This window comes from Molothrus ater, chromosome Z, assembly GCF_012460135.2.
Source record: "Molothrus ater isolate BHLD 08-10-18 breed brown headed cowbird chromosome Z, BPBGC_Mater_1.1, whole genome shotgun sequence".
Classification (NCBI taxonomy): Eukaryota; Metazoa; Chordata; class Aves; order Passeriformes; family Icteridae; genus Molothrus; species Molothrus ater.
In genome coordinates, this window is record NC_050511.2 from 61786938 (window position 1) to 61809801 (window position 22864).

Sequence of the window (22864 nt, forward strand, 5' to 3'; positions counted from 1 at the left end):
TTCTTGCTTCAGCAAAAATGCTGGCACAACCCCCAGAAGGTGCTGGCTTCCATTTTGTGTTTTCTGGGCATTTCCAGGTGTGCTTATCTAGGAGAACTGAATATCCCAAAGGAACAAACCAAGAAGCCTATCTAGTCTGTTCTGCCTTCAAACTATTTGCTATCCTTGCTAAACTATCTGCATTAATAATATCTTTTCAGCAGGCATGGATAAATCCACTTCTACAGGCTTTTTTGATTACCTAAAGTGTTTCGAAAAGGAAATTAATTTAGGTCAAATTGTGAATTACTTGACTTCATGCTATTGTTCTGCCTTGTCCACACAGAACAACAAAATATGTGTTTCCACAGGCAGATTTGCAAAGTAATGTGTGGCAGGCAGAGGGTTCTTTCGAGCAGCACTTCTGCTTAAGTTAAGTCACAGATCATCTTCTGAATTTACAGAACACCAACAGCTTGATCTTCTCATGCAATAAAACCCAAAAATATGAAAGTGCATGCAACAACCAAACCAAGTTACAAAATATGCAAAACACTTTCAAGCATGCCATGCCAACTTGGAAAGAAAAAATATTTGGCTTCCACTGCACAGATGAAAGGAGAGAACAGTTCTTGGGAGGGCAATAAAAAGAGTGAGGTTTTTCCTTAGTTCTCAAATAAACTTTTAGGAGGTCATAAAGGAGAGTGACATGTATTCATTTGCTGTGGTGTTAGCATATGGCAGGTAAAATTCAAGGAAAACTCAAGGAAATTCTTCCTTGAGTTTTGCCTCCCTGTACCTGGGCCAGCACTCAGATCTACTGTGACCTCTCCTTCTCCCTTCGCTTCTTTCCAGTCCATCTTGTCAGGCTTCTGTCACTCCTTCCTTTGTCCCTCTCTCTCCTTTCACAGTCCCATCCACCATAGGTGTCCTCATTAATGGCAAGGCCAGGGAAGTAAATCTTTTTCTCTGCTCTGCCATTTGCTTGAGTTGGGAGGAGAAGCACAAGGTAAGCCAACCTCCTACAGATCTCATGAGTGGCATAAGGGAGGCAACTCACCTGTCTAACTCGTCACCTCCACCTTATTTCATGGCTACAGGACCTTCGGAAACTCACATTACTCACTACCGATAAAGGTTTATTAGTCCTGTTCTGGCTGCCATCCAGAGTAAACTATACTGTGTCAGAGCAGAAGGGTCTGTCCCTCCCTGTGAATGAACAGCTCACCTGGGAACTCACAAGTATAACTGGAGAGCACTATGTAGTATACTAGAGGAATTTTCTGAAGAAATGAGGTAACTGGCTTCACCAGACACTTCATTGAAGCTCAAAGCAATGTATGCTTCACAATCCCCACTGAAAGTGAAAAGTAAGCAATTTTCCCTAGGTTTTGTTTTCAGCATTAGAGCTCAAGGCAGCAAGCCCTACATGCAAGTAATTCAGTACACACCAGCTTGTGTGGCTTGCTCTCAATATCGGTATAAATTACATTTCACCTGTTTACATCAGAAAACTTACAGTGCAAATATACCAATAAATGTGATGATTGATGACCAATAAATACTGACTGATGAGGCTTCTCAGCAAATCTTTTACCTTCAACAGCTTTCTAAAAACCCTATTGTTGCACAATTATAGATGTAGAGTGTATATCACTCTACTTCTGTAATTGTGCAACAATAGCTGTTTGCTTCAATAAATTACTTTATTATTTATTCAGCAAGTAACTGGTAAATGTTCATTTCCACTATGGCTCAGTCACACAGTTTTACTGTGCCTTGCTGCTATAATCCTCTTCCACCCTGAACACCCTAAAACACATCACACTTGTTGATCTGCTTGTCCTTTCACTCCAGTTCTGTGAAAACCCCACAGAACTAGGTCTCATAACTTGTTGGAGAAACAGCACAGCCAGGCACTGTATGTTTTCTTAGGTTTACCAACTTCTATTAGAGTATGTTTTCAGAAGTTTAAAAAACAAATTAGCATTTTCATTATGCTTAACCAAAATGTTTTTCTTATTTTTAAAAAACATAAAAAACCCATCCAGTGGAGACCATCATCACAGCAGAAGTAAATTACAACTGTAGAAATCTGTGCCTCTACGCCTGTGTGATTCCAGTTTCAGCCTACCACTACGAAGCTGTTCTTGAAGTCAGGAACAAAAAGAAATGGTCAACAACAGTACTCTGACTGAAGTCTACCAAAGTTAGTTATACTAACCACAATTTTGCATGTATTTCTATTTCTTAAATATATTTACTTCCTCTCTTTTTAAAATATATATTAATATATTTACTTTCTATAGTTTCCTATGCAGATTAGATAAAGAAATTCATTTAAAAAACTGGCAGGTACAGTGAAATTGATTATGCACAAAGTCACCTCAGTCATTCTATTTATTGTTAGCTCCAAGGTAAAAAAAATACAGAACAACTGACTCCAACCTCTTTAAGCCAAAATCACCAAACTGACTGTATATAGTTTATCCAGTTATTGGCTAAAAGGTTATTTTGTCAACACCAGTGGAAGAGAAGAAATTTATTAGATTTAACATGATGGTACAAAGGTAGCTGAGCTCTGGGAATGGCAAAAATTTTGAAAAGGATGTTAACTAGGGATTTTTTTATTCCCTTTGATATCAGTTCATTCTGAGCAAACTGGACCTGATTCTATAGGGCACTTTGAGTAACAGTTGGATTGGTAAAGTTTCATATGCTAATTAGTCTATAAAAATATTCTATTTTACTCTTAAGCACAGATGCCTGAAGATTCTGAAGTTATGCTAAAGATAGTTGGGTTTTGTCCAACTTTCCTTGCTTTGAGGGAGGGAAGTCAGAAGAAAATAACCTTTTCTTTCTCTTAAGTGCTGTGATGGCTCAAAAGAGAAAGAATGCCTGATTCTCTCTTGTAACTTCTTGCCATGGATATCACACAAAAATAAATAAATTTATTATTTCTGGCCTAGAAAATGAAAATTACAAGAAGTGGTACTTGTGAAGAAAAACCTTGGAAAGGAAAAACATTAATCAGGTATGCCTTGACAAAGTCTTTGAATAACAGAACTTCTGTCAACAAATCTGAACTGCACTTATGGCCTTGTTAGAAATTGTGCCAGTTCAATGGGCAAAGGTATCAGTCTTAGCCCACAACAAAGTTACTTATTAATCAAAATACAACCCTCTATATGATAATTTACTTATTACTTTCTCAAGAAATTACTCAAGAGTAATTTCTTGTTACTCTTACTACTTTCTCAACAACATATCTGCAGCCAGTAACCTAAAATCCCCTTCCAGCATAGCAAAGACTGAAACCATTAACCAACCTTGAACTCAATTTTCCCTTTCATCTTATAAAGCTAAGAAAGATTAACAAAATCAGCTATGGTAACAATCATAAACACAGTTATATGAGGATATCTTTTATGTCTCAAGTCAGTCCTAAAGTCAATCCACTCACATATTTTTAGCTATTCACCCTGATGAAATAGCATGTTCAATAATACTTTACTCATCTCTTCCAACAAAATGTCATCAAACCACGATCACTAATGCTGTTGCAAATACACGGAGTTATCAGTGGATGTAAATGCAAACAGCCAGGAATGGTCTCTTCCCAGAGGGTTTGAAAGTGAGGATTTTTTTTCCACTGGGACACAAATGAGGAATTATGAAAGTTGTACAAAAAAAAAAAAAACCAGTGAAGTCCATTTGATGCTCTAAAGTCTGTTCAGTGTTACACTGGCAATTCTGGCACAGCTGTGAGGTAGTGTGGCTAGACAACGCAACTATTTTCTAAATAGGGACTACTATCTTCCTGATAAAATTAGAGGCAACTGCTGTAATTATCTATTATCAGAGCACCTGTCCTATGAAGAAAGACTGAGAGAATTAAGGTTGTTTTTCCTGGAGAAGGTTCCAGGGAGACCTTACTGCAGCCTTTCAATATTTGTAGGGGGGTCATTAAGACAAATGAGGACAAACTTTTTAGCAGCACCTGTTGCTATAGGACAAGGGGCAATGGCTTTAAACCAAAAGAGGGTGGATTCAGGTTAGATATAAGGAAGAAATTGTTTACAAGAAGAGTTGTAAAATGCTGAACTGGGTTACCCAGAGATCCAGTAGGTGCCCTATCACTGGAAACATTCAAAATCAGGTCAAATGTGGCTCTGAGCAACTTGATCTAGTTTAAGATGCTCCTGCTCATTGAAAGGTGGGTTTTCTCTAGAAGGCCTTTAAAAGTCTCTTTTATCCCAAACCATTCTGTAATCCTAAGGTTTTCACCTGGCAAAAATGAGGATGTTTTTTAAAACATCGTAAGTACAAAGTTTCTCTCCAGGATTTAACTGTGATTTTATTAGGACAAAAAAAGACCTTTTTTTTTGAAAAACACAACTTCTGTCATACAGGAAATGAATGGTCAGTGCTGGTGGATTTCTTCTTCTGTTTCAGGGCAAAATACATTTATGTTTGGGACAGTGAATTATGTATTAAATACATGTGGGTTCTCACATGTTGTGGCTAAGTTCCTTCCATTCTCATTGCTTATTTATCCTCAAGTAAGTAAGATAACTTTCCATAGGAATAATTAATGAATAAATGCATCAGTAAATGCTTCCTACTGCATGGCTCACCACAAATTCTTTTTAATACTTCTAAGGAGTTAACAGACTTTTATTAGCTACATAATAATCTCCAAATCTGCTTTTTCTGAACATACTCTTCCTCCCCTTTTCATAATATCAAACCAGACAACTAAACATTAGCATAAAACAGAATCAATGACCCTACATGTACTTACCATGTACCACATGCTTGGCCACTTGGGATCATTGAAATAAGTGGATTGGGTACCACCAGGTTTATAATCCCTCTTTATCCTTCTTTTAACCACCTGCTGTTGTATCCATTCCACCTGCCAACCAGGAAAACATACAGAGAATGTTACAGTTCTGTGGAGATTATCAAGAAATGTGCAAAAACTTGGGATTGCTCTCATTGCCACACTCCAAGGCATATTTCATATTAAAGAGTTCATTTTGGCAGTAGAAATTGTGCAGATCATCTTGAAATACTGTTCACTAAGGAATACATTCAATTTAGCAAGCGTTACAAATCTACCCAAACAATTGCTTAAATACCCTGCTAGAAGGACTTCATTGGGTATTACCTTTTAAATACTATTATTTTTCCAATTTTTCTTTGCCAGATTGACTCTTCTCTTGAATTTTTAAAAACTCCTCCACAAAATCTAACAGCATATTACAATGAGGAATTAAGTGCATTTCTAAAAGAGTGAGTTTGTTTTTATTTCTATCTTTCTCTTCCAGAAAACAAAAACATTAAAAAAATATATTCAAAAGTTTTGCTTTTAGACCAATATCTAAATCATTTTCACCATTCAGAGAGAAAAAAAAACCCCAGAATTAAACTTCATTTTAAGTAAAGTATTGAGATTGTGTCAGAGAGGCACTCTGGAATTTTATTTTACACTAAGCACTCCCCTGTGAGAAATAGGATACTGGATACTGAGCAACAGCTTGATACTGAGCAACAGCTCTAATTAAAACAAACACAAAAATGAGCTTGAAACAGGAAAAGAAATTTAAGGGTTAAAAATCCACAAGTTATTTTTGTGTGTCTGACACCTCTTCAAAGATTCATGACACATCCAAAGGAAGGCAACATCACAAGTGACATCAACCTTAGATCAGAGGAGACTCTGCAGCTATTTCTGTATTAGCTATTCTAAAAGGGAGCTAGTTTCAATAAATGTAAATAATATGAACTAACCACTGAAAAAGCCCATGGTATATTCACACACATCTAGCAGCTTATATATTTATGCTGAATTGTTTCAAGGGATATAGCTACAAAAATTAATTCACATCTCTCCAAGCAAGACAGTCATCTTCTCCTAGCAGCCAACTTTGCACCTTTTATTTGTGATGTTTGAATATCTGCATATGAACACAAACATACAAATATATCAAAGAAGTTACTTTCAGCTCACATGTTTGTTTGTCACTGGTCAGAGACAGTATTAATATTTTCCTTTAGCAGGCTAATCTCCCTACTACGAATTTCAAATCCTTAGGTAGACATACCATAGCATTCTGGCCTCTACTTCTTGGTCAGAAAAAAAATGGAGAAAGACATGTCTGAATTTGTCCAGAGAGGATTCTTACAGCAGTCCTTATAGAGACTGGATGGTTTTCATGGTTTTCTTCATAAAGAAGAAATGAAATTTTCTCCTTCCCAAGAATAAACTTCAGGATCAGAAGTATTCTTCTAGAGGCTAAATTATGCAGTCTAAGAACACAGACTGTCAGGTAGAACTGACACTGAAACTCATTCCCCTGTTAAATCTTCTCAGAACAATCATTAGTCGCTTTCTGCTTCTATGAGAATGGAGAAATTTGACAGTGTTTCTCTCTTGCTTATTGTCCCCTCCTCCGGTACCACTTGAAATCCCCCACGACATGACAAGAGCTAACTGCTCCCTTCAGATCTGACTGAATCCAGGTGTCCTATGCAAGAAGTGACAGCTAATTGGTCTCAGGCTGTTTGATGTAACAAAGACTGGAGGCCTGTAGGGTACACAAAACATGTCTGGCAAAGCCCAAAGAAAGTCAAATCAATAGACTTTTGTAAGCACTAAGTCTAATGGCTGCTTTAAGCTGGGATCAACAAGACTCTCTAACTAGCTCTCTCCTCCATGAAAAAGACTGATTTTTAACTGAATAATGAACCCTGTTCTCCTGACCTTTGCTGCTAATATATGCTTTCTTTTCCAGACCCTCACAACAGCAGCTTGCTGATCTTAAAAACTTCTCTTTTTTCAGGTAGCCCATGCCTCCCAACACATAAAAAAACAGAGACTGGCATCCCCACCTGCCTGGACTGCCATAGACAATGGGATTCACTCCTTCTATTACTACTATTTAGCTGTCATTAAAAAAAAGGTTCAACAGGTCTGAAAAAGCAACCATTCCTTTCAGAGATTATACAGATCCACTTTCCAAGTCTCATTATGAGATTTGGGTCTCAGTGCTAGAAACACGTTCAGCTGACTGAGGTCTAAAGCTTCTACACTGCAAGAATATTTAATGTTATCTTGATTCATCCTTTGCTGAAGGGATTAACCACATGAGTATGTTAACCATGCTGAGAAAGTTGTAAGTCAACAAATTTCAACATTTTACAGGCCAAAACCACACAGAGCACATCACACCACACTTGGTAACTTCTATCTTGAGTCTGCAGGGAGGAATTTAACCTACCACCAACAGAATCTAAGGATCTGATAGTGCTGCAGAAGTGTCCACAAAGACAAACCAATGAGACAGACTCAGCTGAAGGGGATTAAACCTTCTGCCACTGCTGCCTTTAGCTTAGATGCATGAACCTTAATGAAAGAACTCACCAACACTACTATTGCCTAGAGGAGCCATAAATCAGAGACCCAGGACATCTAATTTGGCATTAGGGACTCCCATGTGTCAAGGCTTCTATAGGAACTACAAAGAGTGACTGTGAGAAGTTTTGGGAAAACACCCTTACTTTTTAATGGAGCCAAAGAAGTAAACATATTCCTGAAGCCTGCACAACACACAAGACCTCAGCAACCTAATGCCATTCCTACATGGATAAAATGAAAGGAGTTTTCCTGACTAGACAAACTCTTAGCCAACCTCTCTACTCATTCACTGCGACATGTGTCTCCATTGATTACTGCCTATTCAGTGACAAATATCTGCTGATCAATAAAAAGATTTAAATATAAAGGCAGCATAGTACTGGTGGAGACTGGTGTATGTATACATATGCATACATTGCTGCCTCAAAAAAAAAGCCCAAATAATTTCTTTTCTCCATTTATTTCGGACAATATTATGGAGAATAGTATCAGTTATTTAGTCCAAGCAATCATAAACATTGCAGCACTGCATACTTCCAGTTTATATATACCTATATAAACTGGAATATACATCATTTGACACATAAAGAATATTAAGTATACATATATGCATGTGTTTGTACAAGATTTTTTATCAACTGAGTTAATCTGCAAGCCTGCAATATAGTAGGTGGTTATATTTTAGTGAAATATAGGTAAACATTTTTTTATATCTTATCTACCAGCTTTTAACAAAAGACTCTCTCTTGCAGGGCATGCCCCTGTTACATGCTGGATGTTGCCTTCAGTTCCTGTTTCCTCAGCTCCCAGCAAAATTAGGGGAAACATATGAAACAGTAATTTTGCAGAAGGGCTGTGCAGCTTGTATGATCAGACTCAAACCCAGTAAAAGAAACATAACTTGTCTTCCCACAAGACTTAATGGTAATTTTATGTATGCATAGAATTGCTCTAAGTAAAATAGCTGTTTAATTTCATACAAATAAAGATATGGGCAAATGAGACATTCGCCTAAGGAAGCATATGGGAAGATAGTGCAGGTAGCTCTTTAATGATGGAAGGCAAGTGTCTAGATGGAATAGACTACAGAATATTTCAGCTGTAATGGAGGTACAATGATCATCTAGTCCAACTGCCTGATCAATTCAGGGACGAACAGAAGTTAAAGCACAGTATTGTCCAAATGTGTCCTAAACACTGACAGGCCTGGGGCATCAAGCACATCTCTAGGAAGACTGATCTCTTTGATCAACCTCTTGGTAAAAAATGCTTCCTGAAGTCCAGTGTGAACTTCCCCTGAACTACTCTCACATCCCCCATCACTGGATACCAGGAAGAAGAGAGCTGCATCTCCCTCTCTCCGTCCCCTCCTTGGGAAGCTGTACAGGACAATGAGGTTGCTTCTCAGTCTCCTTTTCTTCAAACTAGACAAACCTAGTGTAAACCATTAGGACTCATTTTGTATAGTACAGGTAACCACATCAGTGAAAGGGGCAAGTCAAACTGACCACTCTCAGTCAGTGACCATGCACTGCTATGAGGGAGACAGTGCAGGATGTTAGACAGTGTAACCTGAAACATCCCACATGCCTGATCACAGTCCTAATTATAGCTCTGCCTGGAAGGTGTTTAGCAAATCCCTTATGTTGAGATCTGCTGATGAATTGTTTTTATTCTCAGGTTATATTGATACAACCTTTTAGAACTTAATTTAAACATCACTGGAAGACAACATACTCATCTGACAAGTCAATGCATACAATTTTGTTTACAGAAAATATCACTGCCACTTAAATGGAATAGTTTACTCTACATTGTACAATCACTTGGTTATATTAATGAAAACAAGGTCAAGACTCAGAAGTTATATTAATATTGTAACACATATTACCTTTGAGTATTTTATGGGTATTCATCCACAAATTACTGTAGAATGCCTGGTATATTTTGGATTTGTTTGATCCTGTATGAAAGGAGCTCATTTATATAAAAATAATATTTCTGGAGTAATTAATTATACAGATTCTCATTTCTTGCCAAAAGGTGAGTCTATGCAAACAATGAAGTTCATTTTAACATTTCCATAAAGTCACACTTACTGAGAGGTAACAAAAGACATTTTCCCATTGACCTCAGCCTCAAAAGTTCCATTTTCTAAGTGTCTAGAAATCAAAGCCAAGCCAGACTGGAGACCAAACTATTTTTAAAAATCACCCTTTTCAGTCTCCTCAATTCAGGACTCACAGTATTGTTTTGTGCATGATCCAGTTCTATTTCACAGACCTGCATGGAATACTGCTATGGCAATAAAACTGTCTGAGCTAATTCAAGCACTCTTTTTCTCTTTAAGTGACATTCATTTGAAATGAAATGTTATCTCTTAATGAAATGAATCAAAACTACTTTCTACCATTTTTAGCCTCATTGATTCAGTAGAATTCTTGGGGAAAAAAAGCCCCATGTAGGTATGCTGCAGTAAGACCTTATCACCTAGAGCTCTAAATGTGAAAATAAAATATGATAAATGAAAAAAACCTTACATGGTGGGGGAAAAAACCCATCAATTTATCAAAGCAGCATGATTTTTAACATATAAAGTTGGTTGGGAAAGATAATTTTTTCAAACATACTATGACAGGGTCTGCTTATATAAACATTTCAGAATTATTAAAAATGTATCAACTCTAATATGTGAAAACGGCACTACTATACAGCAGAAGTTACGGGCAAGCTGAAGATGTACTCCTTCCCATTTTGAAGAAAAACATGCTTGGGGTGAAAAAGTTTTCTAATTCTGAATTAAGTTACAAATTTCATACCAGAATCTGTGACTTTTATGACAAAATTCAATGTGAAGGTGTGGATCTAGAGTCTGTGAAAAAGAGATCCTTCAGGCGCCACTCCTAATTGAAACTGTAACTGTAACCCTTTTACTGCCTCCTTCACCTCCATCTGTCCTACACCTGTAAGAAGAAACTGCAAATTCCTCCTCAGATAACAAGGGAGGAGGTGCCACAGGAACACTACAGATTAAAGAGAAAAAGAGAGAGAACACCCACACAGAGCACATGGAAGGTAATGCCCAGTAAACAGACCAAGAGGGGCTACCTCATCCCATGGAGAACAGGCACTGAAGAGCAATGCAGCACTGTCACTCGGAGTTTTTCTGCAGACAGACTGCTCTGGGCAAGCACCCCCCCTCCCAGTTAGACGGTCTCATGCTGCATCTGCTACACTGCACTCTTTACTTGCCTCAACACTCCTACATGTGAGTTCTGAAAGACCCTGCTACAAAAGGACAGAATTGAGGATAGCACACTCTGAGACAAAATATGAGACTGAGCTATTCTGTCCCAGAATAAGCCATAGGAAAAAAATTGCTCCAATAGTTACAGTCTTAGCAGGATGCCATCCAGAGGGACACTGGCAGACTTGTGAGGTGAGCAAGAACAAGTGTGAGGTCCTGCACCTGGGTCAGGGTAATCCTAAACCTCAATACAGGTTAAATGAGTGGATTGAGAGCAGCTTTGCATATGGGTGGATGAAAAACTGGAGCTGAGCCAGCAACTCATACTCCCATCTCAAAAAACCAACTGTATGCTGGGCTATATCAGAAGGTACTTCTCTACTTTACCCTCTGGAGTGCTGCATCCACCTCTGGGGTCCCTAGCATAAGAGGAAGGCCACGAAGATGGTCAGATGGCTGGAAAACCTCTGCTATGAGGAAGAGCTGAGACAGCTGGGATTGTTTAGCCTAGAAAAGGTTTGGGGAGATCTTATGACAACCTTCCTGCTCTTGAGGGGGACCTATGGGAAGGATAGGAAGGTCTCATAATCAGGGAGTCAGTCTAGTGATGGGATGTGGAGTAATGGTTTAAACAGAAAGAGAGTAGCTTTAGATGGGATATTAGGTAAGGTGAATGTTCTTTACTCAGAGGGTGGTAAGGCACTGAACAGGTTGCCCAGAGAAGCTGTGGATGCCCCCATCCATGGAAGTGTTCAAAGCCATGTTGGATTGGACTCGTTGGATTGGACTCTGAGCAGCCTGGTCAAGTGGAACGTGTTCCTGCCTATGGCAGGAAGATCATCAACTAGATGATCAACTAGATCATGAACTAGATGATCTTTTACATCCTTTCCTACCCAAATGATTCTATGATTCTATGTTTCTAACAAAACAAATAAGCATCTTAGTTGTCCTGTCATTAAGTTTTCTGTGCTACCAGCTCTACTTAAGTGTATCATTTGACAACATTCTGTTTTTGCATTTCACCTTGTAATGAAAACAAAAGGTCAATGATTTAGGGTAAAGTGAGGATGACATACTAATATCCAAGGGCCACACCTTGGTTAGTGAACAAGAGATGCAAGCCATTACTCAGGAGTGCAGGAAAGATGCACTCCTTGCTAACTATGTTCAGTCAAAAAGTGAGACCCTCAAAAATTTGACTTCTCATCCTAAAAAGAATTTTGTGTCATTTTTTGATCACAAAAATTAAAACCCCAGCTATCTTCTTAACCTGTTATTCTTTGACTCACAATAGCAACAGCCCCTTTTCACCATAAAAATAGATTAAGATAATTGGTAAAGTAGATGTTGACATATGTCAAGACCATGGAAAATTACTGCAGATACCATTTCACAAATGTAGGGGTCTAAAGTTAGATAAAAAGTTATTGACTCCAGCAGTGCTATATGATGCATTCTTGCTGATAAAGAAAGTGTTTCTTCAGCAATGGTCAATGACAATCCACAATCAAAGCAGTTGTCAAAATTATGTTACAGATTCTAAAAAAAAAACAAGATAAAACTAGAAACAGATGTTTGAGGCTGAGCAGAAACCAAAAAAGCAGAGAAGAAAAGACAGCAGATAATCCTTGAAATTGCCACAACTCCAAAGAAACACATCTGGCACAACAGCAGGCCAAGCTACTGCAGTGTCTCCCATGGACCAAAGCTGAAATTCAATGCGCATTTTTCCACCTCACAGCCACAGAAAAGCCAGTCAGTCCTGGTATGACTTTCTATCTGGTTTGTATCTGCTTTGCTATGTATTTGTGATCAATTGCAGCAGTATAGCCATAGTTCCACATCCATGAGGTAAAAGAATCCACAGCTATGGATTTTAATGGGACTGAAGTGTCCTTAAATCCATACATATCAGCCTAAAACTATGTGGAAAAAAGTCTTCTTCCTTTATGAGTAAGACTGTAGAGGAATAAATTGTGAAGAAAAAAAGGGAACAACCTGGCTAGTGATGAAGGAAGACAGGCTTTGTACCGAGGTAATTTAATAGCAGCCAGAGCTGCTGGGAAAGACAAAAGCATCACACTGAAACTCTGGAGAAGCTCAGCGTATCTGCTGCTGGCCAGGATCTCTGTACGACTGAAAAACCAGGGAAAAATCTGAGGCAAAAGGACTCACGTTTCCTCTCCTTGGGGAAGTCTTGACAGGTTTTCTACTTGCAGACACAGTTGTAGTAATTGATGATGAACATGGCTACAGCCACTGCCCAGCCTCCACCCTTCTAGTGTATTGTACCACAGCTGACCATAAAGGAGCTCAAAATTACAGGATTCAAATCAAACAGCAATCTTGTGGGAGAGCTGAGGACAAATTTCAGGGAGTCTGGGCTCCTGGACAGTGGCTTCCAGCAGCACCAGCCCCAGATGTCATAAGCAAAGAACAAGCATCAAAACAGTTGGGGATTTTTCCCTTCCTCAGATCTGAAGTGGCCTAACCAGCTTGGATGCTCTGATTCTGTTTCTAAAATAACTCAGCCTTGGAATAGTGAGGAAAAGTCTTTAGAGCATGAGCTTAAAAGCAGCTTCTATATTTATACAAGGTAGTTTATATTTTTTAACCATAGGTCATACACTTCACCTCTGAACAACTCAAGACCTACACGCTCATGATTTTGAACACAATTTTAAGAGACCTCTAATTGATAGGTCTGTTTGGTACAGTACCTAAAGCTCTGCTTACACCACTGAATACAATGTTAGTATCTAGAAATACCTAGTCATGGGATAATGTAATCATCTTTTCACCATTTCAATACAGTGGGAGGATTAGTATTAGTATCACTCTGAAAGTAAACTTTTGTGTCACAACTCCCTAAAACTTCATGTTCTTAATAAACGAAAAGGCCGATCCAGTGCCCACTAGAGGATACAACTTTGAGTTCTCTAAACTTCCTTAGCTTTGGAATCTAACATCTGGCATCCTAGACAGCTGAAATATCTTGGATTTCATGTCTCTATTACTGTAGCAATTATTCTATATATTAAAAAAAACTCTTGAAATTTCTGATGTGATATTTTTCTTTTCTTAGGTTAGTCCTTCAACTCATGTCATAAATCATTTAAATCCTTCAGACATCTGCATGTGCCTACTAAGGCAACCTAAGGGTGGCCTTAACTCATTTTGTGACATCTTAGGAAGACAAATCTCTACCACAGGGTTAAATTCAAATGTCAAAAATAGCAGTGTAATTCCAAAAGTGTTGATTCAGTCAAGAGTTTCCCATGGTTTCAACTGTCATTTAGAAAATCCACTGAGAATTAGCAAGACAGTAAAAGTATTCTATAATTAAGTGATATGTAATATCCATCAGTGGTATACTGGACTTAACAAAGTAAATACACCTTTATTTAAGAATGTAAGGAAGTTTCACAAATAACTCAACCTATTTCCAGCACTTTCGCTTAATGTTGTTTTGTCACTTAAGTCTGACATGGAAAAATTCAGTCACAGAACACACACTAAATATCAAATTAAGCCGTTTTCTGATCAGAGTACTTTAAACCACAGAAAAACTTGATCCCATTTGGGTTTATTTGATCATGCCTGTCTTGCTATTTTCTATCCTAAATCATAGGAAAAGGATGAAGTATTTTCTTCCAAGCTGACCCTGTTTATAGCATATACTTAGAAGTAGTATTTAAAATTCAGAATTCAACCAAAGCGCTTACACTAAGCTTCGGTTTTAGCGTTTTATTGCATTTTACACTTAAGTACCAGTGGCATATTTTACAGCACCCCATTTCCCTAGTTCCTTGGCATTTCAGATGCCTTTGTAGTACAACTTGATTACTGCTCTTATTTAGAATCATAGAATCATAATGTTGGAAGAGATTCTTGAAATAATCAAGTCCAACCATCTACCACTATCACTGCGTTCAACATTAAATCATGTCCTTCAGTGTCATATCCAGAAGGCTTATGACTCTGGGATATGGTGTATCCAGGGATGGTGACTCCACCTTCCTGGGCTGTCTGCTCCAATGCTTTACAAACCTTTCCATATTTTCTTTTTTTAAAATATGTAATCTAAACCTCCCTTGGCACAACTTGAGACCATCTCCTCTCATCTTGTTATTTGTTACCTGGGGGAAAAGCCCAACCCTCAGTTTCCTACAGCTTCCTTTCATGTAGTTATACAGAACAGGAAGATCTTTAGTCTGTTTTTCTGCCAGCTTAACAAACCCAGCTCCCTCAGCTGCTCCTCATACGGCCTATTCTCTAGAGCTTTCACCAGCTTAACTGTCCATCTTGGGACTTGCTCCAGCACTTCAGTGTCTCTACAAAAGTGAAGGACCCAGAACTGAACACAAGATTTGGGTATGGCCTCACCAATTACTTCCCTGGTCTTGCTAGCCACACTGTTCTTGATATAAACCAAGGATGCCACTGGCCCTGGCCAGCAAGGACACACTGCTGACTAATGTTCAGCCACTGTCAAACAGCAACCCCCGATCCCTTCCCACCAGGCAGCTTTCCAACCACGCTTCCCCCAGCCTGTAGTGCTGCATTGGATTATTGTGACCCAAGGGCTGGACCCAGAACTTCACCATATTGAATCTCATACAATTGGCCTCAACCTATTGATTCAGCTGACCAGATCCCTCTGCAGAACCCTCCTACCCTCCAGCAGATCAACACTTCTATCCAGCTTGGTGTCATCTGTGAACTTGCTGAAGGTGTACTTGATCCCTTCACTCAGGTTGTCGAGGAAGATACTAAACAGGGCTAATCCCAACACTGAACATTGGGGAACACCACTGTTTCATGGCCACTCTGTCTCTGATCTACCAGTTCAGGTCAATGGAGGAGAATTGTTAGCAGTTACCTTTGGAACAAGCTGCCTTTTTCTGCCCTGAAACTCAGTCCTACAGTTGTCAGTGAACTTCACTGATATTAAAAGATTGATTACTACCCCTCTTAAACATCATTATCAAAATGAACACCACCATTCAAAATTAACTGCCAAAAACTACCTGTGAGAGACACATGCGGCCAGTCTCCAATGAGGCCATATCTCTCAATTTCTGCATATCAGATAATAGAAAGGCTGGAGTAATGCTTGATTCACAAACTGGCTGATTACTTTCGTTTATTTTAAAGCTCCAGATGAACCAGGGGTAATATCACTGTTGTAGCTTTAGGACGGTTGCTGTGCACATTCTGGCAATTGAAGTGTGTCCACAAACAGTCACTCCCAATTCACAACACTGGTCATATTATAAATTGAGAAAAAGAAAATAAAGATTGTTATATCCATAGCTATGATTTATGGGATAAATTGCATTTGCTACATCTTTTTGGTCTCCAGTCACATAACTTCCAGGGTTGCAATGTGGTGTCTACAGTCTTCACAAAATTTCTTTCACCTATGTTTACTTAATTTGATAGCAATCTTTATGGCTATTTCTACACTGTCTTTCATTAGGATAAAAGGACTTTAATGGTCTAATATAAATGTGATTTTTTTCATATGATTACAATATAGGAATACCCTCTATACTAATAAAACAACTTTTTTCTAACAAAGATAAACTTCAAATGTACAAACATGTATCTTCTGAAATATACAAACTTAAGTTTTGTTTGATAGAATCTCAGATGTGCTGCAGAAGATGTCTGCTTTCATGAGGGAAGACATTTCAGAAGCTGCAAAAACTGCAATGGTTTTCATAAATCTTCCTATTACTAGTACTATTTTATTTCTAATCATTCATTCAGTTCCTTTACCTGTTGGACTTTAGTTCATAAACATATATTAGCATCAGACAACAGCTTAAAAATCACTTGACTGCCTTTCCACTATTTGCCAGAACAGTGTGAAAGTTGAAAGAGATGATATCTCAGACTCCCAGAACGTCAACTCTTATCAAAATACCTTCTTCAGACTACCTCTTCAAAGTGTAATTGGGCTCATAAATTGACAAGTTTACGAAACATCTGCACTGAGCAGGGCTGCAAAACTCTGCTGGTTTCCTTGATGTAAGGCAAGGAAAGTGTGTCAGTATAGCAAGGACCCAGGAAAGAAGCCCAAATATGATGAAGACAAAAAGAGACCACAAGAAAGTGGTATTCAGATGGCTTAGCTGAGGAGAGGGAAGTTTTTGAGGTCACAGTGTCCAAACAATATGCAGGTCACCAAACTGCTGTACAATATTATTCTTCAAACTCACAAATAGTTACAGGAATGTGAACTGTCTGAAAGAAGAAGTTAAATAACTGGCCATAAAGCAAAACCAGAACATTTTTAAAACTACTGGATACTTTGTATTGCTGGCAGATTTTTAATTAAAATTGAAAAAACTTCTAAAACCTACACTCTGCATCAAATAGAAATCAATTCGGATGTCATATGACATCTAATAAAAAAGGTTTGACTGGATGATCAAAATATTTCCTTTTGATCTCACAGACTATGAGTCTATTGACATTTGCATTCTTGAGAACTAGTTTTTAGGAACAGCCTGGAAGTCAAAAAAACTTTGGAATCCAGAAATTCTGGTTTCATTATACAAAGTTGTTACATAAAAAACACAAAGTATATATATAAATACAAAGTGTGTGTGTGTGTGTGTGCACGTGCGCGCGCATATATGTACATATAAACACAAAGTTGTTATAACAGCTACAGATGAAACAGCGAATTGAGTCTCAATTTAGTACAGCTACTTAAAAATAAATTTTTAATCTGCATCATTTACAAAAGTAAAGTTAAACCACTATTCTGGCCTTTATAGATATTTATATATAACTTCAGTACTAATGAGAGTGCCAGCATTTACTCTCTCTCTAAATAAATTTTTTTTTTTAAGGGGAAAAAAAGGTCAAACAATAATGTAGGTTAAAAACAGGTTACATAAGTGATAGTCAACACACCAATGGATACGACTGCTTTAAGTGGATTACATGGATTTGGAATTGCTTGGATTCATACAATGTTCTGTGTGACACCAAGAGAAATACAATTCCACAGAATAAATTACGAAGCACTTGGTGTGCATTTGCCACTTGCATAAATTTTTATTAAACTTTTATTATAACATCCAGCCTTGTCTGTGTTTTGAGTCAGAAGCAGGAAGGAGCAAAGTTGTCTGATGAAGGCTGCACACATTCAAGCAGCACAGCTGTGAACTGGACACAGCTGCCTGGCACCGCCTCTGAACCATTAAAACTGGTGAGGATCTGTTAAGAGTAAAGCAGATCAGCCAAGGATGATGAGTGGCTTTTCAGTGACATTGGCTTTTCAAAATAATCCTAAAAGAAAGGATTACAAAAAATTGGGTAGTGGGAAGATGCTTTTGCTTTGTTTTGGGGAGGATGTTTTTCCAGCTCCCTTTTCCTGCCTTCAATAATCTGTCAATAACCTGTCAATAATCGCAGATATGACAAATTATCTATGTGTCTCATGATTTCTTGCTGTCCACCATTTAGAATAGCTGGGTGAGATAACAACCACTGGAATTAAGCATGATGGTCTTGCCTATCAGAAGCAGAAAGATAGATGCATAAAAATCTTGATCCATTATGTCAGAAGTACACATTGCTGCCAGAATGTTTTCCAAGTGCAAGAGAGAGAGAAAAAAACCTTTAATTCATTTTTTAATGAATGTCCTGCAATATAGCCTGTATTATCAACATCAGAGGAACCTGGATCTCCTCAGGAAATGGTGTGTAGAAGCTGTTTTTTTACATTTCTATACAGTCAGTTCTGAGATGTGCCTTTTCAAAATGTGTTTTCTTTCAGTTTCTCCCTCTCTCCCTGCTGATATTTTGGCATTTGGCCTCACAGGATCAGCTGCTTCCAGAATGCTGCATCTTTCCACAGTTCAAAACCAGGATCTCTTCAGTTCCTCCTCTTCTGACACTTTCTGACACCCAGCAATTTTACAGTCGAGTAGCCAAACCACCAATTTGCTGTCTTTCTTAACACTCTCAATGCAAACTGACTTTAACAACAGCTTAAGCACACTTAGTGAAACACAAGACCACTGCAGCTGTCAGAGCTGCTGTCTTCACTATCAAGCTCTTAGAACACAGATTAAAAATTAGAGGACTAACTCCCCTTGGTTTTTTTAAAAACATTTAGTTGTCCTATCATTTTTCACCTATAAATGCACTTTGCTTCTAAAAAACATAGGAGCAAGTACTGCATTACTGGAACTGTAAAGAAACTCAAGTATTAGCATCTACTAGCATCTAAGGACTGAGGATTGCAAATATCTTTTCTTTACAACTTTCTGCTTTTACATGTTTGTAACTGCTATGATGAAATTGTCTTCTTAAGGCTTTCAATTTCCCACACATATATTTACCTAAAGTGCTTTTGCCATCATTAAGGCTGAGCAAAATCCTTTAGTGCTTCCTGAATTGTGTGAGGAATGTAACACCCTTTTCCTTTTTAGGTTGCAAATGGATTTTCCTTGTGTTTCTTGTGCATGAGTTTGTTTTCAAATGGCATTTGCACTTATAAAGTAACATTGCACACGTCTGTGATCTGCCTTCACATGCACTGTAGGTCCCTCTATTAGTGGTCTCACTTTGAGTGAGGATGAGAGTTCCCAGCTTGCACAGGAGAACAAACCAGACAGATGTGCCATTAAGCAAGAAAGCATTCTGACACGAGTAGTGCAGAGAAAATCTTATCCCAGAATGGATAGAAAAGCATCTAAACTGGAGCTGGAGTGAGGTGACTTTTAAGGTCCCTTCCAACCAAACCAAGTCACCCAATTGTAACAACTCAAAGACGTCTAATTAAGTTAGCTATTCTGCATGCTGCACATACCTTTTGCACTCTCAGCAAAAGCAGCTGCAACCTCTACTAGTCCCTGCTCAAATCAGCTGCTAACTCTCACAGTGTGCTGCACCATACTGATGTGTATGCTGCTCAAATAACTTCTCCAAACTTTAATTCCATGATGCTAACATGTCCTCTGATGAAGCAATGGATGGACAAAGTTTTTTTTCCTCCTTGTTTTTGTTATTCTACTGATGTAAAGTCAACTGTGCACTTACGATATCCTGGACCGTTTTAACACTTATAAAATATAAGGATGGAAGGAACCAAAAGAAGTATTGATAACTAATTATCTGTATCTTAAGTACTTTAATTTTGTAAAATAAGATATCAAATGCTAAATGCAGTTAGGTCTAGTAAGATGTTTTTCTGAATTTATTTATTGCTGGGATTAGCACTACAGCTCCAGCAGTCTGCACAAGAAAATTGTAACTATTATCATGTATGAACCCTACATTTAGTTCCTAAGATACGTAAATATGTTTTTGTTGAGGTTCCTCTAGTGACAGTGAAGGGAAACACAGTGACAGTGAAGGGAAAAGTGAAAGACATTTTTCCCCACTTTGCCCCCAAATTCAAGAGGTAGGTTACATTTAGAATCTTCATCTTACTATGTGAATGTAGCATTGCATTTCACCAACTTTCAGAAGTATTTGTTCTCTACACAGCTAAAGCATGCCCTGAAGGGAGTTTTCCCCCCAATTATTCCTAAAGAATATTTCTATTTATTTTTAAGGTTCCTAAACAAGTTTCTGTAACAAGATCTAGGCTATAGTTGGAAATAATGTCACTGATCCTAACCTCTGCTCAAAATGTTTGTAGGAAATAATTTTAAAAGCAGAATACACTCTACAAAAAAAAAAAAAGCCAAGGAGTTCTATCGCCACAAGCCCCAAATTCACCAAGTGCAGAGAAGGCAAGGAACATGATTGCTCAAATGAAAAATCCCCCATGGTTTGAACAGTTCTAAGCTAAAATCCAGCTACAATTCAGCCAATGTTTTTAAATCGTCGAGACTTATCATGCTCAAGACATATGTTGGTCTGCAAAATTTAGAATAGACTATTTATATATTTTTTCTTCTCTTAATAGCATGAGTCCCTTGCAAAGGCCCAGGTCATTGCATATATGTGGGCACGATTGCTTTTGCCTCTCTAAAACCAGAAGGCTCCAAATATATCAGAGACAAATGAAATCTGTATCATTTCCACTATTCCTGGTCCAGAAAGTTTTAGTTACTTCTGTGAAGAGATTGCTGAGTCCTTGCCTGCCACTTTAGAGTCACCCAAAATCTTTCTGATTGACCATGAAGGCCAGAGACCTTAATAGCAGCTCTACCACAATGCCTAAAGACTGCTGAGCAGTGGAATGGGATTACTGACAGCTGTCCAACACTGTTGGACAGCTGGTCCAACATTAGGAAGAAGAGCAACCTAAAATTTGGTGTTTTCTGCACAGGGAACAGCGGAGAACACAAAACCAGGGTAAGGATGAACCTTGGGTGACTGTAATCTAAAAATGAAAAGCCAATATCACATGAATATAAAGGGCTTTCCCATTTTATTCTACTGGCCAAATCCATTGCTTCTATGAGAGGAAGTATCTGTTCTTCAGCCAACAAATTTTGTCACATAATAGTTATTTCTCTTTATTTACAATAGGTAGAAACATTTAATGAAGTTAATTGTAGCACTAGTGAGACAGGTTTATCTCTGAAGAACAAAAGGTTTTTTAATGTCTAATTAATAGCTGATTTGCTGTTTGTACTTAAAGAAAAAAAAATAGTCATTGAAGCTTCCTAGTGGAATTACCTTTTAATGTTTTCTACTAGAAGCACCAAAATGGCCAGCAAGAATTCAGTGTAATAGTTTTAGAAAAGGAAAATATTCACTGTTGGGGAATATGGAAGTTTTTATTGAAATATATTACTGTATTCAGTTACCTACGCTTAGATTTCCCTTTCCTCATGATTTCACATGATTTCATCATGATTTCATCAGTTGTTGGCATCTGTCTCAAAGGAGCTTGGATCCCCCAAAATATCTAATTTCAAGTACATTAAAAAGAAGTATTAGATTAGATTAGATTCCATTTTTTCACTTGTCATGTCATTTTACAAAACTCCTTGGCAATGAAAATCTCATTGTTAACTTCTGGAAAAGAATTGCAGATTAGTTGAGGGGTTATAACTGGCTGACTTCCTAATTAATGCAGCAAATGAGGAAATAAATCCTCCTCTCCCACCCACCGGAAAAAGCGAAAACATTATTTTGCAGGATTCCATTCTTTAACTATTTTCATATAATTATTTTCTTAAGATGGTAAAGAGATGAGGAAGGAACCCGATAAAAGTCAGGATGGCAAGGAGAAGGGTCAGGATTTTTACCAGGGTTCTTTTTGAGAAAGAAACAACACTCTGGTCCAGCACCAGGTTTCTGTGATGTTGCTTGATAAAAAGGGTGAGGCACTGAACATATTGTGTTTCTTCAGAACCCACCTGGAGTGCTGCATTCAACTCTGGGGTCCTCAGTACAGGAAGACTTGCTGGGAGTGAGCCCAGAGAAGGGCTGTAAAATGGTTTGTGAGCTGAGGTACCTCTTCTGTTTGGAAAGGCTCAGAGAGGTGAGGCTGTATATCCTCAGGAAAAGAAGGCTCCAGGGAGACCTTATTGAGGCTTTTCAGTATGTGTAGGGGACAAATAAGATGGGGACAAATTTTTTTGGAGGTCTTGTTGCTACAGGATAAGGAGAAATGGTTTTAAACAGAAAGAGGGTTGATTCAGATTAGAAATAAGGAAGAAATTGTTTACAATGAGAGTGGTGAAACCCTGGAACAAGTTGTCTAGAGAGGATAGGCAGATGCACCATCCCTTGAAACATTCGAGGACAAACAGAGCTCTGAGCAACCTGATCTAGTTTAAGATGTCCCTGCTCACTGCAGGCAGGTTGGACTAGATGACTTCCAAAAAGTGTCTTCCAACTCAAACCATTATAGAATTCTGTGATAAGGGAAAAACCTGCTACAAAATGCAGCTACTTTATTGCTATACTCACTGGGATTTATCTCCATCTTTATTCTAGATCTAGGTACATTCTGAACTGCTGAATAGTCATTACTGAGTGATGAATAAAAACAAGTGTGATGCAGCCTCAGCATGCAAAACATATTCTTGATTCCTGCTGAAGCAACACTTATTTCCCAGGGATGAATATAGTTTAAACTAAAACTAACATGACATTCACCCCTATAAGTACAGGTTTCAATTACCATTAAAAAAACAAACAACCAAATAATACAAAATTTACAGCACAATGAACAGTTAGAATAACTAGCAGGATCTACTAGAATTCTTATCAGTGAACAG

General features: G+C 38.1%; 1 protein-coding gene across 2 annotated transcripts in view; it reads right to left on the reverse strand.

The window, feature by feature from the left end:
- The window catches only part of PCSK5 (proprotein convertase subtilisin/kexin type 5), a 227476-nt gene that overhangs the window by 175451 nt on the left and 29161 nt on the right, over nucleotides 1-22864 (reverse strand). For both annotated transcript variants that reach the window (XM_036402993.1, XM_036402994.2), the window contains exon 3: nucleotides 4784-4897. In XM_036402993.1, coding sequence (XP_036258886.1) covers nucleotides 4784-4897 — 114 coding nt within the window. The remainder of the gene's footprint in view (nucleotides 1-4783; nucleotides 4898-22864) is intronic.